This window comes from Myotis daubentonii, chromosome 6 (genome assembly GCF_963259705.1).
Source record: "Myotis daubentonii chromosome 6, mMyoDau2.1, whole genome shotgun sequence".
Taxonomy (NCBI): Eukaryota; Metazoa; Chordata; class Mammalia; order Chiroptera; family Vespertilionidae; genus Myotis; species Myotis daubentonii.
In genome coordinates, this window is record NC_081845.1 from 17,210,721 (window position 1) to 17,238,615 (window position 27,895).

Sequence of the window (27,895 nt, forward strand, 5' to 3'; positions counted from 1 at the left end):
GGTTCTCCCCATTCATGAGTAGAGCACATAACAGTTCCCCAGGTGACAAAGCCTTTCCTGGCCCTTACCTCTAAAATTATCACGTCCTTTGTAAAAGAGCACTAAAAAATGGAGTGGTAGCGAATTGAACATCATCAATGAGAGCAATTTACTGCCGTGACACGAGAGGACATGGTGCCAATGTAATACTCAGTAGAAGACATTTGGCCATGGGCCAGCACAATGTGGTCCAAGACTGCAGCTTTCTGATGATCTGAACTGACCCAAGAATGAAACTTGATGCTTCTGGAGCAAAAAATGCAAACAATGACATTCAGGGACCAAAGCAGTGATGTGAAAGAATGACTAAGGTGTAATGCCAGCCTCTGGCGCCGGGGCAGTGTAGGGAAAGACAAGGGGGGACTGGACCACCTTGTGGGAGGAGGGCAGCTGCTTTTGCTCATCTCCATCCTGCTCGGCCATGGGCAGTTCTAGAGCATGCTGTTCTGTCTTCTGATTCTTCAAGGTGAGCTTGAAGTCTAGTTTTATGTGAAATGTCCCCACTTCAATGTTCATCATTCAGTCATTTGGATTTTTAAGAAGTGCTTGTGGGCCAAGCAGAACATACCAGCGGGCATTCAGTCACCCATCTCTGATCAGAGAAGAGGTTAGCTTGTGTGTGTTTGTAAAAGTATCAGCCTCATTTCCATCTTCTCTGCTGTACTCAAGATTGGTCCTCTGGCAAAGTCTAGAATCTGGTATTCTCTGATTCTCCACAACCAAAGGGGTGTCCAACCACTCAATTCAATTCGGACACCAACTGGTTCAGACTCCACAGGTTTAAAGGCTCAGTCCCTCAAGACTGCCCTCACTTTCAGACGCCAGTCATAATTTCCAGGTCCCCGTTAACCCATTTTTCTGTCTGATTTGGCTACAAATTTGGAAGCTCCCATGATTCCCTCCTCAGGTTGAAATTCACTGGAACGACTCACAGGACTCAGGAAAACACTACTTCGGTGTACCCATGTTTTGTGAAGGTTATAACTGAGGACAGCCCAATGAAGGAGATGCGTAGGACAAAGTGTGGGGTGGGAGTGTACGGAGCTTCCATGCTCTCTCTGGGCACTTCACCCGCCTGTACCTCAATGTGTTCACCGATCCAGAAGCTCCCCACACCTTGTCATGTAAGGGTTTTTATGAAGGTTTTGTTATATAGGCATGATGAATTCATTGGCCATTTGTGATTGAACTAAATCTCCAGCCTCTTTCCATACCTCTTTCAAGAAAGTTCTAAACTTATAATCAAGACTTGACCCCAATAAATTTAGTTTTAAAAATTGACCATTGTCACCCCTATAAATTTAATTAAAAAAAAAAAAAAAAGATGAGTCCTAGCCGGCTTGGTTCAGTGGATAGAGGTTCAGTGGATAGAGGGTCCGCCTGCAGATTGAAGGGTCCTGGGTTCGATTCCGGTCAAGGACACGTACTTCAGTTGCAAGCTCCGTCCGGCCTTTGTCAGAGGTGTGCGGGAGGCAACCAATCAGATGTGTGTCTCTCACCCTCCCTTCCACTCTCTCTAAAATTCAATGGGGAAAAAAACGTCCTTGGGTGAGGATTAAAAAAACAACAACAAAAAACTTGGTGTTTCTGGTAATCAGCCCCTTTCCTGAAGTTATCTGTCTCCCTCCACGCCCAAACGTCCTGGGAGTCACCTTATTAGCATAGAAAAGACATTCTTGTCAAGTGTTCCAGGAACTCTGTGCAGGAACCAGGGAGGGACAAAGATAAAATTTGTACTTTTTATTATGTACACCACAGGTGTTCTTTTTGGTTGGTGAGGAGCAAACTGATATACTTGAGCACTGATCACTGATGAGGCTTTTTGTAGAGCCCGAACAGGACTGCCATGTGGTTGGGTGGTCATCACCCTAGAGATGGGCCCTCAGATATATGAAAGCAGGGCCAGGGTCTTTTCTTCAAAAATCTAGTTTGGTGCACCCTTACATATGGGTGAATCCCCCAGAATTCTACACTAATTTAAAGGGGAACATTTTCAAGGTAGGTGTCACCAGTCTCCCACCCCCTGAATCCTGTTTGTGAGCAATGTCACTTCCCAAGGATACAGCCAGGATAGATCACCTGGAAAAATACCTCTAAGAAATTGAATGGACATATTGGATGTAAACCAACTAAATTGTGGGCATCTGCCAAAATAATTTTTAAAACTTTATACCAGATGTTAGATTCTTCTTTCCGAAAGTGCCCATAATGACAGGACAAGTTATGAAGCCACTTCTAACTTATGACATTGAAATAACATGATCATAAAAGAATATATACTTGTATGTCAAATTGTTCAAAAGCAGTTAAAAATTATCAGACTATATTTTAAAAGTGGGAAGGAGGGAGATAAGTTGAGTTAGAACATATTCTAATTTTATGCCAGTCATCATTGTTTTCTGGCAAGAAGCCGTTTATGCTGGTCGCCCATGTTCTGTTTCACTACACTTTCAGGAGAACATTCATTTATATACTAAACTGATTATTTTCAGGATTGTAATTTTTTTTATCCATTATTTTTCTCCATTCTTCTATAGGTTAAGCAGTTAACAAGGAATTAGGTAAAAATCTGAGAATAGAATCCCTAACATTAGTGTATTTATGCTGGAAAATTTTTAAGGTAGCTATGCGTTAGTTTGCTGAAATGGCTTCAAGAAGCCAAAATCTTTGTGTTTCTCCAGAAGCATTGTGTCCCTGAAGTATATTTCTGTGGTGCTGTGATATTAATGTCATTTTGAAATAATCCCAATGCTGTTTTCTCTGAAGGTCATTGGGGAGTCTGAGCATATGCTTCCTTTTGAGTAAAACATATATATTTTTTAAATTAACTGACAAAACGATTTCTAGGCCCATTAATTAGCTCTAATAAAAGAAAAAAATATTTGGAAGATTTCCTTGGCTTCATAAATGATCACGGACAGTGAATGACAGATTTAAGGGAAGAGTGAAGTAATCAGATATAAAAACGATATATAACCTTTTAGAAATCCTGTTAGAAATTCTTACACTATCCCCACTCCCAAGAGGCTGTTTTGGAGTCACCCAACATAAAATGAAAGCTCAGTATCTATAATATTATCATTGCACCTTGAGATTTTAGGAGAGTCCTGAATCAACGTTTTTGGGCTTTTCCTTAGAATTGTGTGCTAACTCCAGTCACTGCCAGCAGTGAACTTCTTAAAGTAACAGAATGCGTTGTGTAGACTTAGTAATGATTTGGACATGGATGACTAAGGTCCTACAGTGATAGGATGCTCAGTTTACAATTATTCATAACACAAAAGCTAATTTACTCCCTGCGGTAGACTGAATAATGGCCCTCAGAGATATCCAGGCCCGAATTCCTGGGCCTGTGAATGCTTCCTTATATGGCAAAAGAGAACTTGAGCATGTGGTTAAGTTAAGGATCTTAAAATGAGATTATCTGAGATCTTCCATGTGGGCCTCTGAATGCAATGTCAGAGGCCATTTAAGGAGGCAGAGGGAGATGTGAGGACAGAGAAGACGGTGTGACATTGAAGACAGATACTATGTTGCTGACTCTCAAGGAGGAGGAAGGGACCACAAGGAATGCAGTTCCGGAAGCTGGGAAAGGCAAGAAAAGAGCCTTTTCTGTGGGTGGTGTGGACTTGCAACTGATTTCAGACGACTGACCTCCAGGCTAAGGCAATAAATGTGTGTTGTTTTGTGTTGTTTTAAGTGTTTTGTTTAACTGTATTAAGTTAAATAAACCACATACAGAATATAATAACCTTGTAAAGCGAAAGAGAATTTAAAAGCTCCCAAATACGTCTTCACTTCTTAACATTACTATTGGCAGATTTTTAACGAGCTTCTGTGTTGCTAGCTTATCAGTTTGTTCCTGGTGGATAAAATTCCTACTATGAAAATGCCATATTTCCGGGACTTCGCTCCTTCCTCTTAGGACAACACAATTCTGTTCTCACCGGGAGCAGGTTCCCCTTTCTGGTTCCCTTCCTCAGTTTCCAGGGAAGGTATGTGTGACCCTTGTCTGTGCCCCAGACTTCTCTCTAGTTTTTTCAGGTTGAGACTCAGCCTCCTGGTTTTCAGAAAAGGGAACCAGATTCCCTCCCACACAGGAGTCTGTGTACGCAACAGAAGCCTGTCTGGTTTCATAAACACAAGGCCAACGTTCCATGCACTCTGCGTCCATTTTGTGACAGTGCCATTGTCATCCCGGTATGGGGCGGGGGGGGGGGGGGGGGGGAGGGGGAGATGTAAGGTTCTCTGAAATGTTCTTCATGAACCCACCCAAGGCTCCTCTGAAAGGGTGGCAGTTTGCACCCATTCCTGGCACCTGCCCTTTGACGAACAGAGTACCTATGATTGCTGACCCCATCGCTGTCTTAATAGCACAAAGAACTCCTTAAAAAGGGAAATTTGAGGCCCTGACTGGGTGGCTCCGTTGGTTGGAGCATCATCCCATGCACCCGAGGGTTGTGGGTTCTATTCCAGGTTGGGGCACTTTCCTGGGTTGTGGTTAGATCCAGGCAGGTGCTGGGGGTGGGGGGTGGGCAGCCGACCAATGGGGCAGCCTATTGATGTTTCTCTGTCTTCCTCTCTCTCCAAAAATCATTAATCTCTCTCTCTCTCTCTCTCTCTCTCTCTCTCTCTCTCTCTCTCACACACACACACACACACACACACACACACACACACACACACACTCAAGCATGTCCTGGAGTGAGGATTTTTAAAAAGGGAATTTTTGTGCTTTGTCCCTGATCATATTGTGTTGAGGGGTCTCTGTGGGAAGGCATTGTTTCTGGAGGTCAGGGAAGTTCCATTGTGTGTATCTTTGTTCACCTGGATGGATATATCACTATTTTTTGAACCTGAAGCCAAAGGATCTCTTATTCTGACTGCATTGGTCCTTTGGAACCAGGGTGTTTCCGGTTGAGCTGATGAATTCTCTTGGGGGTGGGGGATCTTACCAAAATCAGACAAAGTGGAAAAAAGAATGCACAAAGGGTGGCCCTACTATCAGGAGCAGCTGAAGATTTTTTCAGTGATTTCTCCTAAACTGTTTGGTTTTATTTGGTCATACTTTCAAGAGAGAATTTTCAACAGTGGTTTACTTTTAAAAATGATTTTTCCACCTCTGGCTTTAAGGGTGATTTTGTTTGGCATATATCACACTTGGGGATTTGCACTGGAGACTGCAAGCTGACCTTCTACTTGTGAAATCACAAGATGAAGTGGAATACTGGAAGTGATGTTCTCTTATAATAAATGGCTTTGGTCTGGCCAGTGTTGCTCAATGGTTGAGCATTGATGAGCCAGAAGGTCACAGGTTCGATTCCTCGTTGGGGCATATGCCTGGGACGCAGGAGGCAGCTGGTCAATGACCCTCTCTCATCATTGATGTTTCTATCTCTCCCTCTCCCTTCCTCTCTGAAAGCAATAAAAATATATATATTTAAAAAATAATAAAAAATGGCTTTGTACTGGTGACTAAATTCCTAGCAGAATTAAATAAAATTATTTACATACACTGAGAAAAATAATGTGAACACACAATTTTAACATCGAGAATTTATCAAATGCCTTCTTTGTTGTGTTCTTACTGCTTTATATGCTACTTCATTTACTTAGATGCTGAGAAATTCCCAAGTAATGACAGCAGCTGCAGGACAACAGAGTCGTAACTTCTGGTCATTGGGCTGAGCTCTTACGAGAACCAGGCACAGACTGTTGTTGGTAGTAAAAGCCAGCTTTCTGTGTGCTATTTAGGCATCACAAACCATTACTTTCCTTTCAAGGATAGGAACCTTAGGCTTAGGTTTAGTAACTTGCCCAAGGATGCGTACCTACGAAGGAACAATGAGGTCCCTGGCTCTGACTGCACCTCATTTCCGTCAATCCCCAAATGGCAAGAGTCACTTTTAGGCAACCAGGAAAAAAACAGCCTGCCCCCTGAAGGTCAGAACAGTCCATGACAAGGTTGCAGCGGAACAGGCATGAACAAGATCCTAGTGAAGGTCTCCTGAGGGAGACAGACCAGCGCCATCCGATAAGGAAGGAAGCGGGGCTGCAGTTCAGGAAATCGCTGTGATAGCTGGACTGGGGAGAATAAGGACAGAGATTTACAGACATGTTGCCATAGCTGCAGATGTTTAACTTTTACATATGTATTGATGTTATGATTGCAAAAGGAATACATGCTTGCTGTGCAAAATATTCAACAATAACAAATTATATAAATTTAAATAAAATTGCCCCCTTCCCTCTCCTTCCCTATTGACCATTCAGCCATTTTTCCATAGCTATACAGGGGTGGCCCAAAGTAGGTTTTATTTCCCTCCATTCATTAATATACTCTCCAGAGTTAGATCAAATCTCTCCTCTTCACCTGTAACAATAAAATGAGACACCGTAGTGGTTGGTATGCTCAAGGAAATTAAAAAACAAAAAACTGAGCCTGGCTGGTGTGGCTCAGTGGTTGAGCATTGACCTATGAACCAAGATGTCACAGGTTCGATTCCCAGTCTGGGCACATGCCCAGGTTGAGGGCTCGATCCCCACAGGAGGCAGCTGATCAATGTTACTCTGTCATATCCCTCTCTCTCCAAAAAAATCAATAAAAACTCAAAAAACTGAAAACAACAAAATACTATATTGCCCTCAGGGTGGGTCATTCTTGACATTTTCTACTTTTATTCATGGGCCTTTAGCTCCAAATCAAAGAAGAATGCTTTTTATTTTTTTACTAGAGGCCTGGTGCCTGACATTTGTGCACCGGGGTGGGGGAGGGGTCCCTCAGCCTGGCCTGCGCCCTCTTGCAGTTTGGGACCCCTCAGGGGATGTCCGCCTGCCAGCTGAGGCCCACTCCCCGCGCCCTAAGCTGGCAGTCGGACATCCTCCGAGGGGTCCTTAGCGCTGCCTCAGAGGCAGGAGAGGTTCCCGCTGCGCTCTCCAGCCATGAGCCTGGCTTCTGGCTTTCTGGCTGAGTGGCACACCCCCTGTGGGAGAGCACTGACCACCAGGGGGCAGCTCCTGCATTGAGGGTCTGCCCCTGATGGTCAGTGCGTGTCATAGCGACCGGTCGTTCCACTGTTTGGTCAATTTGCATATTTGCCTTTTATGAGACTAATTTATTATATAGGATTTTTTATTTTGCGTCCTCCACCCCTCACCCCCTTTAACATTCTTTGTATATGAATGATGTTCTGCCTCTGCCTCTGCCTCTGCAGGCCTGGGAACTCTGAGGTGTAAGGAAAATGGAATCGGATATGAGGGAGCACAGGAAAGTGCGGGCTCTTGGGAAGGTTTAGTTTTGATATAAACATATATATATATTTCTTTTTTATCTCAAAACAGCAGCTTCAGCACATCTCCTAATCTCAACCATGTGTGAGCTGTTAGGACCTTGAAAATCATGCCAGCCTTTTGCTTTTATTCACCTTAGAAGTGCTGGAGACTTTATCGCATTTGCAGAGGTCATGGCTGATACACAGAGAGCCACACCCAGAAGCTAAATCTTTCCTTCCTGTGAGTGTATTCCTCATTGAAGCCCACTAGATTGCCAGGCCGTTCTCCTCTAAGTAGTACGTAGAATTGTAAAAGTCCAGTGGCTTTAATTTTAAAGTCAAGTTGTACATATATATGCCATAGGACACTTTTAGGAGGGGTCGTGGGAAGTGTTGTGACCATTGGCTTGAACTTTGCGTTGTGAATTCCTGCTCTGCAACTTAATGATGCCCTGTGATTTTAAGAAATGGCCCTAATTTTTCACATCCTTCCCTTTCTTATCGGTCACATGGAGATAAGATTGCCTACCTTGTTGGGCTCTTTGAGGATAGAATAATATTTGTAAAGTACGTAACACAGCACCTCATTCCTTAGCCAACTTGATGGTTGCTGTTAGAAGACGCTTTTTAAAACTTTTCATGATAACCTTTTTTAAAAAGTAAAACTCAATTTTTAAAAATTGACAATGTGTTAAATTATTCTTATGGTAAGAAGGAGACTTCAGAGACTAAATACTTAAAAAAAATTTTCTTTTGACTTTTATACACTAGAGAGAACACAATTAGTAGTAATATTCCTTACTGTGATGGTAGAGTGTTTTACACGTGTGTTATCTAATTCAGTGCCCACCAAGACATAAGTCTGTTGAGCTCTTGAATTGTGTGGCTCTTGCAACTGAAGAACTGAGTTTTAAGTTTCTATTAAATTTTAATTAAATCTAACAACCACAGGTGGCTGCCTGGTGGCTACGGTATTGGACAGTGCCATGCTAGGTATTTATGTCTATGGCACTTTTTACAGAAACACGTGGACCTCAAATTGTGGAATTAAGGAGTCATTAACTTAATATTAATTAAAGAAGTCTATATTTTAATACATTTTAAATTACAGGTGGCTAATATATTTTCTTTTTATATAAATATCTAAATAAGGAGATGGGAGTTTATTTTTGAGACCATGCTACTAAGCAGAGAAAGCTGTGAAATGACATGTTTGTGGGAGAGCAGATCTCAGCCAAATTAGATCATAGCCTCATTTATTCATTTATCCATTTATCCATCCATTTATCCATCCATCCATCCATCCATCCATCCATTCATTCATTCAAGAAATACTTATTGAGTGCCTAATGTATACCATGCGTAGGCCTTGGAATACAAAACACAGACACAGTCCTACCCTCCCGAAGCTCTCCCTTCAGCGCTGAGGAGAGCCTCTCATCATTTGGTGCCTCTTTGGGTTGGGTTCCACTGGATGTCAGCAAGCCACAGCGCGAGCTCTGCAGAGACGAGGGAAGGCGCTGGCCCGAGGCCCTGGCTTTGACTGCTGCCAGTACCCTGACCTTCCTTTCTTGAGTAATGGAAAAAGCTTCAGAGGAAAACCGTTCATTCGGCTGTGAAAGTGCTTTCTTTAGCAGTGTCACCTTATTTTTTCCTTCAGTCTGCTGAGGGTTGTGATACTGGTAGGGGAAAAAATGAGGTATGCACGTGTCCTACAAGTGCACACAATGTTTATGTGAAAAAGCCAAGACTCAGCCCTTTAGTAGTCCTTTATGGGAAGCGACAGTTAAGATGCTCAGAATCATGATGAACCATTGCTGCCTCATTCTTCTGCCTTTGAGGGAAGGTCCGAATAGTTTAGTTACCCTATCTTCTGGCTCTTTCAAAAATATACATTTTTATTGATTTCAGAGAGGAAGAGAGAGGGAGAGGGAGATAGAAACATCAACAATGAGAGAGAATCATTGATTGCCTGCCTCCTGCATGCCCCACACTGGGGATTGAGCCCACAACCCAAGCATGTGCCCTGCCGGGAATCGAACCTGTGACCTCCTGTGATCGATGCTCAACCACTGAGCCACGTGGGCCAGACCTATCTTATAGCTTTTATATGACCTCTTCAAAAGAGTTCTTGCTTCTTAGTCTTAGCCTTTTATTTGATTTGTTTTATTCTTTTTATTCTTCTACATTTTCAAACTTTTGTAGTATTAACATGCATTACGTTTGTAATAAATCAAAGCATAATAAATTATATTGTAAGAAACAGTCCAGTTTTGAGAGATAATGAATGCCTGAAATGATTTGATGGAAGCAGAGCTCAAGAAGAGAGAGTGCATTTGAAAGGAGAGATGCAGGAAAGAGAACTGACAGGGTCTAGTTATAATAGTGGGAGGGAGTCAAATAATAGACACTTGTTTTATGTAATTGTGATCTCTTCTAAAGAAAGATAATGGCAGCATAACGAAGATTTTTTTAAACTTATATTCGCAGCAGTCAAATGTGAAATATGTCGCATTATTTTCAGTCACTCATCTGTTTAAGATGATTTACCAAGTATTTTTTAGTCCACAATATTAATAAGTGTACACTTGGGATTATTACAATTGCTTAGGTGAAATAGGGGAGTTTATTTTCTTGTACACCTTTTGTTTTCAGTGTACCTGCATTTAGTGATAACAAAACCCTATTGTGAGAATGTCTTAGCATGACAGATACTAACCTGAGAAAAAAGAGAAGGCCCAAAGAAAAAAGCCTAAAATGGAATGTTTGAGGAGCATTAACTGTACCACATTCATCAGACTGGCAGCCTTCCCCTCTTGCAGAGGTGTTAAAAGTGTATTTCCATGCTTTGAAGGAAAGATTTTATAGTGGGCTTCTGCCACTCACCTCTGATGTCCAGTTATGGGATCAGAATGTTCCAGTCATGTTGATAACCTTCAGAGAAACAAAATCTCATGAGTGTGAAACCAGACACGAAAGGGGGACCCAGGGCTACCTGTCACGACTGGGCCAATCAGCAGAGACAAGGTTGAATCTTTTTTATTTTTTAAAAATATATTTCCTTGATTTTTTACAGAGAGGAAGGGAGAGGGATAGAGAGTTAGAAACATCGATGAGAGAGAAACATCGATCAGCCGCCTCCTGCACACTCCCCACTGGGGATGTGCCCACAGCCAAGGTACATGCCCTTGACCGAAATCGAACCTGGGACCCTTGAGTCCGCAGGCCGACGCTCTATCCACTGAGCCAAACCGGCCAGGGCAAGGTTGAATCTTTTATGTGCGTTTATTTATTCGATTTGCTGGCCATTGGAGAGAGCAGCAGGTATGATACCTTGAAAAACTGCTCTAACATCTCCTGCCAGTTGGCGGAATATGCTAGTAAGTAGGGAGGAAAGATGGCTCCCTGCAGCTGAGGAAGGCAGCAAGGTAGGGGGAGGAGGGTATGTGCTTCGTACATCTTTCCCAGGACCTTCCAAGTACAGTGCCACGATAGCCATCCTGTTCCCAGAATTGGAGAACGCGAGACATTCCTGAGGCAAACTCCCGAAGGGGTCAGCATCTGGGCTCAGGGACCAGGTCAAAGTGAACCTTCTTTTAATCTTGAAAAGAACAGACAAGATTTCGAATACGCGTGAAATTGCTAGTGCCCCACTCTGTCCCCTCCCTGCCCTATCACTTCCCCGCTGTCAGGATTGCCATTTTATATCTGTGAGACTAGTTTCAGATGGAAGCTCTGTCCCTGTTGAAGAGCTTTCTCCTTCGCTTCAGAGATCGCAGTGAGGAGATACAGCGCATGCGGGACCTGAAGTGGAAAAAATACAGAAAGCAACAACAAGCTGCAAAAAATAAAGGAAGGAAAATTATAACGAATAGGTCAGTCCCGGAAAAGCCCTCACATGGCTTTGTCTTGGAGATGGTCTCGTTGACTTGCTGAGTGTTGTGTTCTGTCAGCTGAGAACCGTCAGAAAGGTTAAAACAACATAGTCCTTGGAAGTGATCGCATCCACGATGATGTCGTAATAGTATGTAATCAAGTGCCGCTCGGTGTTCTAGAACTGCCTCCCCAACCTGACCCAGTTCTAGGTTTTTGGCACTGACAGCCCTGGCGGTGGTGTTAAGGGCCTTGACGATACTGCAAGCCAGCCGACCTTTTTCTACTTGGGGAGACGTTACCATGACCGACGTGACAAAAACGGTGAAAGAAACGTATTCAGCAGGGCTCCACAAATGAAGGTTGTCATTGCAGGCCGCAGGCAGGGTCATCGCCAGGTATTGTTCAGCTCGGGTGACGGGGTGTTTCTGAGGCATAAGAACAGTCAGTCGCCCTAAAGAGCACGGCCCCCCTGTGCTGTTAGCGGGGATGTAGGTATAAACAGTGAGACCACATATGAGGAACCAACCGGCTGGCAATCTGGTATGTCCACTTCCGTAAGAGATAGATGAGTTATCAGAACAGCTCATATTGTAATCATGAAACAAGGAGAGGCAGTACCTAGTACAGCCAGTGAAATAGAGACATTCACCACTGGGGACCACTGCTGCAATCTTCAGAGAAAACATGTCCTTGTCTTTTTGTTGGACACTTGGTCCTACCGCATAAAGGTCCCAATAAGTTATCTCTTTTCTAAAATGCCTAAAATGAGTATAATTTTTTATATTAGCAATTGGTGTCCCAATTCCGATTAGGCCCGATGCGAAAGTCTGTTTTACAGAAATTCCACCCGAAAGGCAAAAGTCAGAGACATTAAGCACATTCCTTGCCAAATAGACCCAGATATTCTCATCTCTCTTCAAAGGGATTATCTCTCCTGATGCTGGGATGGTAAGAAGCAAAACCAGGATTAGGACAAGGACTGTCTTTGGAGGACAACTTTTAGGTCCTCGTTGGCTTTCACGGTCCACTCTTCCTCTGGTGCCCTGTTGACGCTGGTGTGATGGATCTAGGCTTCTATTCCTGCCGGCTTCCAAGCAGCTGGGGTGGCGAGGAGGACATCCCATGGCCTGGTCTCTCTCTCTTCCAGTGGACCTTCTGGTGATCCAGTTTTCCATGTCTTGAGTAAGACTTTGCCTCTTGCTTCAAAAGGCTGCAGTGGACCTGTGACAAAAAGACCCAGAGATGCCAAATCAATTATAGTTAATGTTTGAACAAGATGTTGGACATAACTTTCATTTGTAACCTTCATATCATGATCTATACATACACCTCCTGTTGCTATCGTGACCTGAAATGGTCACCCGTATACTATTTCGTAGGGACTTGACTTAAGCCAGTCCTGCTTCAGGGAGCTACTCACATCCTGAGCAGGGCAGTTGGCAAACACCTGACCCCAGTGTAGGTGAGGTTCCTGACACAGCTGTATTTTTCTTGAAGGTACGGTTCATTTTCTCAACTCTTCCTGAGGCCTGTGGTCTCCGTGCAGTATGTAATTTACAAGTTAAACCGAGGAATTTCCTGACCTTCTGTGTAATTTCAGGAACAAGGGCAGGCCCATTATCACTTGGCAGGCTGTTAGGGAGTCCACATGGAGGAATAATCTCCTCCAGAAGGGCTTTGGCCCATCCTGAAAATGTGCCACTAGGAACAAGTAAGTACCTTCAACCCCCAGACTTTGGCATCCAGGTAAAGTCTCTCTGCCAGTCCTCCCAGGGACTGCTATGGTACTGCCCCCCTTCCTTCCTTCGCTGGGGATCTGCCTTGAGATTATTTGTCTGGCATGGGAGGCACCTGCCTGTGACTCGACGAATTGCCTGAGCAATTCCTGGACCTGTGACCCAGGGTCTGATATAGGCAGACAGAGTCTCTCTTCCATAATCGGTTGCCTCATGACTATGCTTCAGGACATATGCTTCTCTTAACCGTTCAGGCGGAAGGATAACCCCTGGTTCATTTATTTTCCAGTCATCCTTAATTTCCTTGAACTTCCATTTCTCGGCTCTTTTCTGATCTGAAATTGAATATTCTGATTGAAACTTGAATAAATCTAATGCGGGTATTAGTGGTAGTAAATATTCTCCTTTTGCTGCTTCCTTTGCCATTTTTTACCTGGTTTCAGTTCAGTCTTGACTAGTAAATGGGCTTCCTCTGCCAATTTCCTTTTGCTTCTCTGTTTTCTCTTTCTGTCCAGGGCAGTATATTACCGCCACTTGGGTAGGGCCGAGAATGGCTTGTACCACGTCCAAAATTTCCGGCGCATGTTTCATGTCCTTTCTGTTGGCCGTTAACAGCCCCCTCTTCACATAGTACCATGCATATTCAGGATTATGAAGGCATATTTAGAGTCAGCATACATGTTTACATGTTTTTCTTTAGATAATTCTAGTGCCCTAGTAGAAGCAATGAATTCAGCTTTCTGTGCCGAAGTTCCTGGAGCCAGTGCCTTAGCCTCATTTGTTTTGTCCAGCGTGACCACTGCGTATCCCCACTTCCCTTCCCCTGCTCTACATAGCTCCTCCTATCTTTGAATAAAGTCCCATCAGCCCCTTCTAGTGGGTAGTCCTGGAGATCTGACCCGCTGGAATACACCTCGTCCGTGATCAGTCATGAGGCAAAGTGGTCCTGTCAGGGTAGGGAGCAGTGTGGCAGGAGTAAGAGTACTCACAGTTTTGAGAGAGACATTGGGATTGTCTAGTAGGAGTACCGCCTGGTATCTTCCCATCCTTCCTGCTGTCAGCCAGCAATTTCCTCGCTGTTCCAGTAGACTAAGAACTTGGTGAGGCACAAGGTAGTACTTGGCTGACCAAGAGAGAATTTTTCTGCTTCTTGTAGGTGCTCACAGGTGACCACTACCGATCTTAAGCATGTTGGCCAACCTTGAACAGTATGGTCCAATTTCACAGACAAGCAAGCAACTGGCATGGGGTGGCCCCCAAGAGTCTGAGTGAGGACCCCAATTCCAGCTCCTTTCCTTTCATGCACATATAGCTGGAAAAGCTTCAACATATTTGGGAGTCCCAGAGCAGATGCCACTGCCAGTCAGGCCTTCAAGGTCTCAAAGATCCATTCACATTCCTTGTTTCATTCAAGGGGCTGTCCTCTGGCCCTTCCAGAGCCTAATCCCAAGTCCAAAGTTGGGAGTCCCAATATGACAGTACCCAACCATTCCCCCAAATTCTCTCAATTATATCTTTGTTTTAGGGGACTGTATTTGAATGATTGTTTCCCTGTGGTCCCTTATTAAACTCCTTTTCCCAGGTTCCAGGAGGAATCCCAGAAACGTAACAGCTTGTGTGCAAATCTGGGCTTTTGAAGCTGAAACTTTATAGCCACAGTCTGCTAAATGATTGAGGGCATCAATGGTATTCTTCAAACAGTCCTCTACATGGGTCCACTGATGAGGAGGGTCCCCATACTGTAACAGTGTGCCTTTCCGGAGCTGTAACTCATCCAGGTCCTGGCTTACTTAGCATTTCCTAGAAAACAGTGGGGGAATTCTTAAAGCCCTAGGCTTTAAGCCTAGGGGAGGACTGTCCAGCAGTACTGAGTCTTGACCAGAGTCTCTGGGTCTTGCCATTCAGAGGCAAAAGGTGGTTGAATCTGGGTTAACCAGCACACAGAAGAAAGCATCTTCAACCATTCCCTGTCCCCAGGTATCCCCTTAATCAAGGATTGGGTACAGTGGGATGTATGTCCTGGGGAATTTCATTTATGGCCCATAAGTCCTGGACAAACCGGTACTCCTCTGTTTTAAGGTTTCTTTACTGGCAACACAGGGATGTTGTATGGGGAGTGATGATCAAATCAAACCAAATTTAAGAAATTTCTGAATAAGTGGCCGAATCCCTTCAAGTGCCTCCTTCAAGGGTGTTGCTTTTTGTGGGGAATCTTTGTCCCTGGTTTCCAGTCCGTCTTGACTGGTAAAGCCCGTTTTGCCCTCCCCGGTTCTCCTGAACCCATTCGAATGGTTGTGCCTGGGTCTCTAGTTCAGCTGGCACTGGGGCAGGTTCGGGCTTTCCTTGATCCTGTACAAGACATTGCCGGGCATGCTCCTGTGGGACTTGTAGATGGAGCTGTTGCTCATCCGGGAGAAAGGTGATTGGTCCCGCCCTAGAAGAGGGATGGGGCACTTGGGGATGCACAGAAATGTATGGGTTAGACTTGTATCGCCAGTGGCACATTCTAACAGGTTCAAAAAGGCTTGTTGTTCCAGAGATTCCAGTCAAGCCACTGTTTGAGATGAAGGTTTAGCTAGAGGGGCATGAGGACAGAATAGGTGTCTCCCGTATCAGAGAATCTCCTTTTTGTTGTCCCCCCTCCCCCACCCTGTTTTGCCGAGGCACCTGGGAGAGGCTAGAAGCTGGAGCCTCTGGGCCTGTCTGACCTCCTCAGAGTCCGTTCCCTGTTTAACATCACCTTTTGCCCTTTCCTGTTGGTCCTCTGGGCCTCCTTCCTTTTTTGGGCATTCGTTCTCCCAGCGGCCTTTACCCTTGTAGTTTGCACATTGATCTGTGCCTAACAGGTTTCTTTTTTCCTCCTTTCCTCTTGGCCCTCCGGCCTTGGGCCTTTGGTTTCCAGCCATCTGGGCCTTTTTACTTTCCCTGTTATAATAGTCTTAAAAGGCAATGTCAACTAGTTGAGAAGGATTCATCCCCAAGTGCCCCTTCAACTTTCTGTAGCTTTTTCCTGGTTTCTGGAGCACTTTGGCTGATAAAAGCCCAGTTTACAATGCAAATGTTCTTTGGTTGGGGAGGGAGGGGGTCTGTGTCTATATTTCCAGTAGGCCTGATAGAGTCCTTTCTGAATTGCAGAAGGACCCTCGTCCATTTTTTGTTGGCCTGCTTGTACCATATTCAAGCTCTTCTGTTTGGGGAGCCCTTCCCTGAACCCTCCTACAATGCATCTCCGATGATGCTCGAGCCGGGCAACCCCCCCCCCCCCCCTGTCATTAGGGTCCCAGTTGGGTTTGAGGAATGGGATAGCTCCTGCCAGCTCTGGAGCATGGGCCGGATCTTCTGACGGAGCCAGCGTGCTTCCTCTCTAGCTCTGTCATAAACTATCCCCTCTTATTCCCAGTTAAAGGGCGTTAACAGAGCCTGGATATCAGCCCAACTGGGATTATGCGTAGCAAAGTAGAAACTGTCGGGTCCGTAACTTTGGTGGGATCCTCCTGATAAGAGGGATTGGAGTTCTTCCAGTGAAGCAAATTCAAGGTAGAGAAGGGGTGTGGGCCCAGCAGTCTTGTGGGTTGTCCAGCTTCAGTGGCTCCTGATGGCAAAGTGGAAATTGCCCTGCCAGGAGGTACCTTTATCCTCTCCAAATTGAGTGCCTTGCTTCGTCCTCGAGGGAGATGGGGCAACCGTCTCAAGACTGTCTTCCCTACGAGTCCAGGGTAGGGGGGGAGCTCTTAGGTTCTTGGCGGACTCGGAGAGGGTGCCTTAATAGTAGACCACACGGCAGCCTCTGGCTCATCCCTATCCTTCCATTCCTGATCCTTAGTTTCCGGTACTACCAATACCACATCCTCTCTCCAAAATATTAACTTAGTCCCTATTCATTTTCATCAGAATCAGAATTATGCAGTGACATAAAGGCCTCTTTACATATGGCATCTCTCCCCACTTTCCTGATCTTTTTTTTTAATATATTTTATTGATTTTTTTACAGAGAGGAAGGGAGAGGGGTAGAGAGTTAGAAACATCAATGAGAGAGAAACATCGATCAGCTGCCTCCTGCACACTCCCTACTGGGGATGTGCCCGCAACCAAGGTACATGCCCTTGACCGGAATCGAACCTGGGACCCTTGAGTCCGCAGGCTGACGCTCTATCCACTGAGCCAAACCAGTTAGGGCGACTTTCCCAATCTTTGACAAAACAATTCCAGCTGTAATATGGTATAATAATTCAAAGACCCATTCAACGGCCACCTCTCTCCAGAATCTAAATTATGCATAGGCCAAGCATATTCCAGTAAAATACCATTTTCCTTTGTGTCATAGGTGGATATGCATAGGTAGCCCATTCTGTCAGGATTGGTCCTAGTGGGCTGCCTTTGGGACTGAACCACTGCACCCATTTGCCAAGCAAACTCAACCAAACAAACTGTAAAGAAAAGACATCAACAAATAACAAAAATACTTCTCTACACAGTGATTACACTACACACAACAGACAGACGAAGGCTTTCCCTCTTGTCTGTACAGCCAGACAGGGTGCCCTGTAACCCGGTGCCATTCAGGCTCAAGAAGAAACCAACAGCTGTGTCTCTATGACCGTTGGGTGCAGAGACCAGGCAAGGACCATTGAAGCCGCTTGCAACCAGGAGCTCATCAGGCTCAATCCAGCTGGGAGGCAACAGATGCCTCCCCTGAAAACACAGGGGGTTGAGCTGAAGGTGGAAAATTCCTGGCAGCGCCGAGAATAAAGGAAAAGCCTTGGTTTTAGCCCACAAACCCCTGGGCCGGCAGCCAGTGGGACCTCTGGTACTTACCCAAGAAAACGTCCTGCTCGCAGTCCCAGCGGATTTTGAAACTGGACACTAAAGGGAGTCCAGGGGCTAGCTGTCCCTACTGGGCCAATAAGCAGAGCCAGGGTTGAGTCTTTTATGTTCATTTATTCAGTTTGCCAGCCATCGGAGAGAGCAGCAGGTATGATACCTTGAAAAACTGCTCTAACATCTCCTCCCAGTCGCCTGAATATAAGGAGTAGGGGGAAAGGAGGCTACGTGCAGCTGAGGAATGCAGCAGGGAGGGGAAGAGGGTATGTGCTTAGCACATCTTTCCCAGGATCTTCAAGTACGATGTCACAACAGCCATCCTGTTCCTGGAATTGGAAAAAGGACAGCGTTCCGGAGGCAAACTCCCGGAGGGCTCAGCATCTGGGCCCAGTGACCAGGTCAACGTATAATCTTGGAAAGAACAGACATGATTTAGAATAGCTGTGAAATTACTAGTGCCCGCTCTGTTCCCTCCCTGTCCCATCAAGTACTCTAGTCCAAAAAGAGGTAGCTGATTGTAAAATTAGTGAAGTATTAACGCATAGCCTGGGGTGGGGGTGGGCTGGAGGGGGTGGGCTGGAGGGGGTCACTGGGGAAAAAAGGGGACATATATAATACTTTCAACAATAAAGAATTATTTTTTTAAGTATTAAATTATACTCTATTTTCTGTTAAACAAGTTTGGTATTGCTGTTCTCTAGCATTTTTCCCCCTGAAATAATGATGTTTGGCTATGTGCATTGGCAATAACTGTCTGTGTGGAAAAGGGAGAAAATGAATAAAACAATGTGTTTCATTTTCTTATTTCCAAGTGTGAAAACCAGTCCCTAATGAAACAGTGCTGCTGATCATCAAAATATATGCCCTAGATATGAGTGAGGACAGTGAAATGAGGACATTTAAATCAACATAAAGTGGAAAAATTCAGAAGATTAAAAAGCAACATATCTCAGGCCACATGGAACTAATTTTTGATGTCTCTTTCCTCTCCTAGAAGGAATAATTTTTGGAAGTGGGCAGTAAGGTTCATCTCAAGCATTTAAAAAAACTTTATTTTCAAGTACAGTTACATTCAATATTGTGTTAGCTTCAGGTGTAAAGCACAGTGGTTAGATAATCATATACTTTACAAAGTGTTTCCCCCAATACTTCCAGTACCCACCTGGCACCATACATAGTAATTACAATATTATTGACTAGTCAGCTTGTTTTGGTAAGCCAGTGTATCAGAACAAGATTAGTACATCCTTTTGGATACCAAAATCAGTTCTGCTTAGCTCCTAAGCAAAGAGCTGATCTTTGATCTGTATATCTAAGTGACTTCAACTCATACAGAAATCTTGATGAGAGAGAAATTGTTTTATTAGGAGTAATATATGACTCGATTTTGCAAAGACCCATCTACTGTTTTACCAGAAAAAGAACAGTTTAAAATCCGAGGATAGAAAATAAAATGTGTTCACTGAATATAGTTCCTTTTTACGAGTCTCCAATTTTGTTTGATTTATGGTTTTGTTTTTTTAAAAGAAGTAAACATAAAAAGATAGCTAAATTAGATGTGAGAAATATATTCATCCATGATTTTTTCCCCCCAGCTTTCCTTTCTTCTAGGTTATAATCTCATTTATTAGCCAACGAAAGTGTAAGGACTTAGCTGCTCAGTGTTCCATGAATAACAGCCTAGTTGAAATATTTTGTTAGAATATGAGACCTTTATCTCAAAAGCTGAATTCGTTATATACCTTACCATGCTTAGTTCTCATTGGGGGGCCTCTCCAGACTGTTAAATGGATTTGTCCAATATCACAGAGCAAAGCAGCATGAAATCAAACCTTAGTTCCTGTTTTATCCTACAGTTGTTTTTCTCCCCAAACATTTCTTATCCATGTCCAACATCAAATGGTACGGGTGCTCAAGAGAGCACAGGAAATAGATACGTGTAAGAGACAGCTGACTGTGCCTGAGTCATACATCTGTGACTCAGGAGCGCGGAATTGAAAACATCAAATGTGCTAACTAATGTATCAGCTATTAGTAATCATAATGATAACTCCATATTGTCCGTATGCATTTTCTATCTCAGGAACTACAGCTCTTTCTTCATTACACTATCATAGGTACCAAGGAAAAGAATTATTAGCCCTAAACCTGCTTGACCCTGCCAAATCTTTATACTCAGTGTGTGAGCCTATTATAAAGGTGTGTTTTTTTTATATAGATGTGCTTGCCTTTCAGCCCATTGAAAACCAGAAACACTTTAGAAATGTAACACTGCAAATGTGGCAATATATTTGGGTAATTGTGTATCTTGACAAAAAATACTCACCATAGCCTATAGAATAATCTAGTTTTTTCTCAGGTCTAGAGCACTTTCCATTAATTTTCTGAGACATTAGTATTAAGGATATAAAATTGAGAAGAGGCCACGAGTCTCTCTGTAAGAATTTTTAAGTGTCTAGGAATGGAAAAATATAACCGGAACATGTAGTTAACAATTACATAAATGTTTTCTATATCAATTAGTTTCTCAAATCCCAACAGCATGAAATTAATATAATTCCTCCTAACAAATCATTCTCCAATATTTTTCCACTTATTTTTTTCCTAGATTGAAAAAGAAAAAACAAGCCAAACAAAATGCAGAGACAGCCTCAACGTTGGCTACAAGAACTCATACTGGGAAAGAAGATGTTAATACAGCCATTTTAGAGCAAGACAAGTGCAACATTGCTGTGGAAGAGGAATATATCACTGATGAGAAAAAAAAGAGAAAAAACAATCAGTTGAAAGAGCTCAGACGTACAGAACTAAAGAGGTATTATAGTTCTGGTGAGTATTGGTGGCAAAATTGCAGAATTTTCATTTTAAAAATATGTAGTAATTTTTAAGACTAATTTTTAAGTGATTATAATAATAGTAACAGTTTATTGAACAGCTACTATGTGCTAATGGCCCTTGCTTTCTATACGTAACCTTTTGTAAAGGGGTGAGAATGAAATAACGTTTCTGTGTCTCCTTCAACTTTGTGTTCCCATCATCTAGCTCAGTGCCTAGCCGATAGTGTGTGCTGATAAATATTTGTCAAATGAATGGTCACTTCCCCTGTATGAGAAATATTTTTCATAATAATCACAGAATATGAAAAATAGCCATAAAAGTGTTGGTAGAAATGGGTGCACCTTTGGCACCAGCTAAGCCACAGAAAATAGATGGAGACATGGCCTAGCATCTGTCAGTTTAAAGAAAAAAATTGGGAGTTTTAGTTAAGGGGAAATCACCGTGTTCAACAGTTTCTCGGAATAGCCATTGCATCTGAAACTGCCTTAGGAAAAGTGGCATATCCAGCATGATGTAAGTGATAATCCTGCTTTACTTGGATCATCCATCTCGCACCTACTGCTCCTGTTACTTGCAGGCCTGGAGTATGTTTAAAGGAGAATGCAAAGAAAGAGAACCCTGAGTCCAAACCTGTGTGGCCTACAAATTGCAGTACTCAAGGTTGCTAGATGGAGCGAAGACGGGGGTCTCTGAGAGCCTGTTGCAGTACAGTACGGGAAACGTGGTCTTAGAGCAGAGACTTATTCCAGAGGGCCTCAAAGTGGGGTCATGGTTAATGCCAACGTGACCAGGAGACAGATCTTGTCTCCATGCTTAATACAACTTTCTAATGGTGCTCATCAAAGATAAAATGGGCCGCCATTGGGGTGGTAGTAAGTGAGACTGTGCTGTCATCGCTCCAACAGAGGCAGATGAGTATCTATAGCAGAAAGCATGTGGTTTCCAGCATTCCAGTCGGCTAATGTGAGATTATGTCATGTATTACACAGCTTAAAGGATGCTTTTCATCTCAAGCCTTTCAGGACGTTATAGAAAACTATAACTGCCAACCTACTGAAAGACACTTCTGTGTGATCAGTAAACGTCCTCTTAAAATTTAAAGTGTTGAATATTATCCTTTATTTCCAAAAAGAGGAAGAGGATTAAGGAAAATTTCATTTTACATCTTCATTTACGTATGATTTACACATTGGATATTTGTGGTGTTTATAATTGTGCAGTTTAAAATACAGAGAGGTGGACAAAGGTAGGTTTATAGTTGTTCGTATGGAAAATAATGCAACAACTAATAAATAACAGTACAAGAACAAACTGTGTTTTGAGTACTTACAACTGTTAACCTACTTTTGCTCACCCTGTATGATCCTTTTCCATCCCTACTTTAAATGCTGTTGCTTAAAGGTAAAGTGGAGACATCTAGCTCTGTAGGGTTTTTCTGAAGGAGGCTGATAGTCCTAGCCATTGAGGTTTCTTTTTAGTGATGATACTAGTCTACTTGTGGATGCTGCATTAGGTAGCTTTTCAATGCGGTGCCTTCTGTTGCATGTGTAACTCTATGAGTCTGAAACAGTATCCTTCACCCTCCCCAACTAGCTCCACTTGACTTCACAAAATCAGCGCAGTCATCATTTCTTCTGGGAAGTCCTCCCTGCTCCTATTCAGGTTAGACTTCCCTTCTGTGGATTTATTTATCTGCTTCCCTATTTAGAGGTAGACATGACTCGGACCCTGTACTTTTTGCTTTGTGCAGTATCTAAGGCAGTGGTTCTCAACCTGTGGGTCGTGACCCCTCTGGAGGTCAAACGACCCTTTCACAGGGGTCACCTAAGACCATCGGAAAACACATATATAATTACATATTGTTTTTGTGATTAATCACTATGCTTTAATTATGTTCAATTTGTAACAATGAAATTGGGGTCATCACAACATGAGGAACTGTATTAAAGGGTCGCGGCATTAGGAAGATTGAGAGCCACTAAGGCATCATAGGTGATCTTTAAATGTGCTTGAGTGAGTGGGTGAATTAATCTGTAGATGAATGAATACTCTTTTTGATTTGAGTTTCGATGAAAATTCTGGAGGGATATAGATCCGGACAATATATTCAATATGATAGTTGGGTCAGAATTATTCTGTGATTTTATTTGGTAGCAATAAGTAGAGATGCCATCGTAGTTTTGTTTTTTTTTTTAATATATTTTATTGATTTTTTACAGAGAGGAAGGGAGAGAGATAGAGAGTTAGAAACATCGATGAGAGAGAAACATCAATCAGCTGCCTCCTGCATATCTCCTACTGGGGATGTGCCCGCAACCCAGGTACATGCCCTTGACCGGAATCGAACCCGGGACCTTTCAGTCCGCAGGCCGACGCTCTATCCACTGAGCCAAACCGGTTTTGGCGCCATCGTAGTTTTCATCTGTTCTCAGGAATGGCAGTGGTAACAGTGCTTGGAGGCTGGGCATTTCCATAGGAGAATCTAGTGCTTAGAGGAAACTACTAGGTGGGCCTTTGAATTCCAGGCTTCCTGTTCCTGTTCATATCTGACTAGCTGACAAACCCATCTTGGCAGATTTGTTTGCTCTCACAGGCCTGACCTGCATGTTCCCTAGAACCCTATCCCAGGATGTGGTTCTGTACCACTAGGTGGAGCATGAGGCTGCAAGTGAATGGTGATCCCAGTTCCAGGTCACTGCTTTCAGTGGCTCTAGTCTGAGGAGAAGTCACTAAAATGGGAGGGTCTTATCTGCCACATTAAGGATTTGGACTTTATTCCTTGGGGGAACTCCATCAACTCTTTGTTTTGAGATGACACATCTCAGGGTAATGGTGGAAGTGAGCTGACGAGGCGGTGGGAGACTGGGTCAGATAAGATAGGCACCCTGAAGAGAGATTTTGCTCTTAGAAGCAGCAGTATTTGGTTATTAACATAGTGTGTGAGAGAGTGAAAGAACAGTCAAGAATTTTGGAACTAGAAAACTCAGGAAGGAGGAAAAGAAGATAATAAATGGAAGCGTACTTTGACAAAATAATTGAAAAGTTAACATGGGTGGTGCACTCAGGCAGACTAAATAGCCATCTCAGACTGTGGATAAAGAAAAATTGAATTTATTTAAGGGAAGCGGGTGGGGAATGGGATATCCAAAGGGAAGGGCTACACAGAGAAAAGGGGACAGGTTAGCCCAGGATGAGCTGCTGCTGCCCATCGCTCCCCTGGTTGCAAGTCTCATGGGGTCCCTTAGAGGTTGGGGGATACGCGCCTGTTGGGAATGACAAGGGTGTGCACCTCAGAGGGAGAGCACTCACTGGGTCCTTTGTCCTGAGCATATTTATCTCTTTCTTGCAGGTAGAAATCTTAGGGCAGGTCTCAGGGGAGGGACTTAATAGAATATTCATCAGCTTCCCACGTGTGCTCTTTCAGGGTTGTGGTCTCACTGATTGGTTGGTGCCAGGACAGGGGGTCATTAGTCAATGCAGCTGGTCCTGAGACAGCCACAGCGTCACTTGTCTGGTTTTGCTGCTTTTCTGGAGCTGAAATACAACTGAAGCCTAGATGTTATCTTTAGGGAAGAAAAGGTCAGGAGGTCTAAACCGCCTGACCAGGGATACGAAAGATCCAGGGTTCAAACTGCATGACCAGGAATATGCTAGGGGGGAGAGGTTACCCTGGGGGTGAAGTTCTTGTTTTCCCAGTTTTGCCCCTTGCTAGGCAACCGGGGCTTTCTGCCCTGGTGAGCTTCTGTACCTGACTCATCCATCATCCTTGCTCTGGGGCGGTCTAACAATAATATTTTTACTTTTTAAATTAGGTTTATCTGTGCCTCATGTAAGCCTTGGATAACAAATCATTGCTACTTCCTGACACTTTGAAGAATAGAACAGTTAAAATACTGATAAAATGTTACGGAAAGATGGTGTCACTAGAATTGCCTTTTATAACAAAACTAGAGGCCTGATGCACGAAATTCATGCAAGAGTAGGCCTTCTTTCCCCCAGCTGCCGGCACTGGCTTCCCTCTGGCACCGGGGACCCAGGCTTCCCTCGCAGCCCCAGCTTTGTCCAGAGGGTTGTCCAGAAGGACGTCCGGTCTAATTGGCATATTACACTTTATTATAGATGGTGCCAATTCTAAAAATTTGTGACCAACTTGCTATAAATCAGAGGTTCCCACCCCACCTCCTTGAGTTCAATTAATGTGCTGAAATAGTTCATAGAACTCAGAGAAACATGTTACTAGGTCACTGGTTTATTAAAAAAAAAAAGAACAGCCAGGTGGAAGTGATGCACAGGGCAAGGTACACAGAGCTTCCATGCCCTCTCCAAGCCGTCACTCTCCCATCTCCAGGTGCTCCCCAGCCTGGAAGCTCTCTGAACCCCAACCTCTTGGTGTTTATGGAGGGTCATGATTGACTAAATCATTGGCCACTGGGGATTGATTCAACCTTTAACTCCTTTCCCCTCCCTGGAAATCAGGAGTTGGGACTTGGAAGTTCAACCCTCTACTCACAGATTGGTTCCATTGGCTACCATCTTTAGGTACTTTCTAAAGGTCACGTCATTAACGTGACAAAAGGCAGATTTACTTTCAACACTTAGGAAATTCCAAAGGTTTTGGGAGCTGTGAGTCAGAAATTGTGGATGAAGACCAAATATGAATTTATTATAAATCACAAAATTGCAACTTCCTGTCATGTTCTTTGTTTCACATAGCAAGTTCAGAAAGACAAAGCTTTGTTATCTTGATAAATTAATTCCCAAACATATAAGCAGGTCAAGCTGTTGCAGGCAACCCAGAGCCCCCAGAAAAGGTGTTATAGGCCAGTCCCCTGAGTTGGAGGGAGAGGGCTGTCCCCTCCCCGGTTCTTGTTTTTCATAGAAATAAATTTAAATGAAAAACCCTAATTGCGTTGTGATAAAGCTAATTTATTAAAGCAGTTAAAGCAAGCACATTTATTAAAGAAGCAAGGTAAGGGAATCTCTCCCATCCAGCCAGAGTGCATATGGGGGGTTTGAGGAGTTATATACCCTTCAGTCTATTGGTTTCAGAATTCCTCTGCTGAATATTTTGGTACAGATTAATTCTCAAGGTCCCTTTTACTTTGTTGTGGCCTTCCTAGAGTTCATGAGAAGCACCTGGCAATTTTATCTTGCCAAACCTTGAGATTGCTGGCTTTCTGTTTAGGGAGTAAAAGAAAAGAAAACTGTCCCTTTTTTTTTTTTTGCCGCGCCCCCCCCCCCCCCCTTTCTGCTGTCTTTAGCTGCTCCAAGGTGATTTATGCTGTGTATTCTTTGGTTGCATTGAGAATCCTTCTCTCCTCCCCTTTTCCTTTCCCCTCCTTCCTGCATATTTTTCATTAGTTAGGAGAGGGGTATTAGCCATTTGCTCTCAAGTGTCCTTGGTTGGGGAAGATAAAGGGCTTGCAGTTTACCAGCTGGCTGCAAATTGCCCACACCATTTGGCCTTGTTTGATCTTCTTGTCTCAGTTTCCCTATTCCACTTGCTCTGAAATTTTCCTAGCTTTTCACTCTCCTATAACAAAGCCACAGACATATAATAGCACTGTTCTTCTATTAAAAAATAATGATCATTCTGCTACTTTAGACCTCTAATCACAGAATACAGGATTAAAATGGACTCATGGAAAGAGAATATCAAGAATCCACTTTACTAGTATATATATACACTAGAGGCCCGGTGCATGGGATTGGTGCACTGGTAGGGGGTGCGTGACCTGCGGGGATAGGCCTGCTGCTCATCATGGTCAGCTGAGCTGCTGTGGACCCGCCCTCTGAGCGGCTGCTCCCACTGCAGCCGCTCATCCCAGTCAACCAAAGCAGTGCTTCCACTGTGGGAGTGCACTGACCACCAGGGGGCAGCTCTTGCACTGAGCATCTGCCCCCTGGTGGTCAGTGTGCACCATAGCGATTGGTCAACCGGTCGTTCTGGTCATTCTGCTGTTCGGTCACTGGGCTTTTATTACATAGGATATATACATATATAGAGAGAGATGTATAGATATATAGACATATCCTATGTAATAAAAGGCTAATATGCAAATCGACCTAAAAGTGGAATGACCGGTCATTATGACGTGCACTAACCATCAGGGGACAGATGCTCAATGCAGGAGCTGCCCCCGGGTGGTCAGTGCACTCCCACAGGGGGAGTGCCGCTCAGCCAGAAGCCGGGCTCACAGCTGGCGAGCACAGCAGTGGTGGCGGGAGCCTCTCCTGCCTCTGCGGCAGCACTAAGGACCCCTCGGGGGGGGGTCCCATACTGCAAGAGGGTGCAGACTGGGCTAAGGGACACCCCGCTACCCCCAGTGTACGAATGTCATGCACCAGGCCTCTAGTAGATAGATATAGATATATAAACATATTCTCATTGATTTCAGAGAGAAAGAGAGATAGAAACATCAATGATGAGAGAGAATCATTGATCAGCTGCCTCCTGCATGCCCCCCATTGGGGATTGAGCCCGCAACCTGGGCATGTGCCCTGACTGGGAATAGAACTACAACCTCCTGGTTGATAGATCGACACCCTATGAGCCACACTGGCCAGGCATTAATATATATTTTAATCAAATAGAATCCAAAGACTTGAGGGACTTGGGTATAAAATAAATTGAAATTATTAGGATGGAAATAATTAGGCTTATGCTTCTTGGGGCCATCTAGGAAGTCAGAGTAATGTTTAAGTGAAGTCACTGTGTGAAAATCTAGGTGGTAACTAGGACAAATCTAGTGAGTCCCCCCAAAATGTACAGGAAGGTTGCAGAAGGAATGCAGTTGATAAGGGAGAAGATGACAGATATGGGGGCTTGAATGAAGAGTCTACATCAGAGGTGCTCTTGGTGAACAGGTCAAAACAATGGGAATGGAAGCAGCAGCCCAACATAATATAAGAATGCTTTCATGAGCTGAACCTCATACCTGAGTTTCCAAATCAAGAGTTCACATCACAGTTAGACTGCATTAAGGGGGAAATTCAGCACTTTGATAAACTGTGGCAAATGTTTACAGGTCATGGATAAGTGGTTAAAAAAAGAAGAAGAAGAAGAAGTCTTACCTGCGAAGGAGCAAAGAAGGCATTTTGAATGAGCTGTGAGACTGGGAGAGAGAGCAGGAAAAGGGAGAAGCAATGTCAGGCCTGAGGAAGAAGGGAAAGATCCTATTTTGGATGAGCGTCTCCTGTGGGCTCGTTGCACTGTGTCATTATTTAATTGACTACTCACCATGATGCCCAGTGGGGAAGTAGTAGCCTATTTTACAAATGAAAAAACCTAGAAGCCCAGTGACTCAGGAAGGT

At 43.8% G+C, this 27,895-nt stretch overlaps 1 protein-coding gene across 6 annotated transcripts in view; it reads left to right on the top strand.

Annotated features, from left to right (window-relative positions):
- Positions 1-27,895, top strand: part of NCOA7 (nuclear receptor coactivator 7) — a 113,220-nt gene that overhangs the window by 39,231 nt on the left and 46,094 nt on the right. For all 6 annotated transcript variants that reach the window (XM_059700256.1, XM_059700258.1, XM_059700257.1 and 3 more), the window contains one exon: positions 20,352-20,572. In XM_059700256.1, coding sequence (XP_059556239.1) covers positions 20,352-20,572 — 221 coding nt within the window. The remainder of the gene's footprint in view (positions 1-20,351; positions 20,573-27,895) is intronic.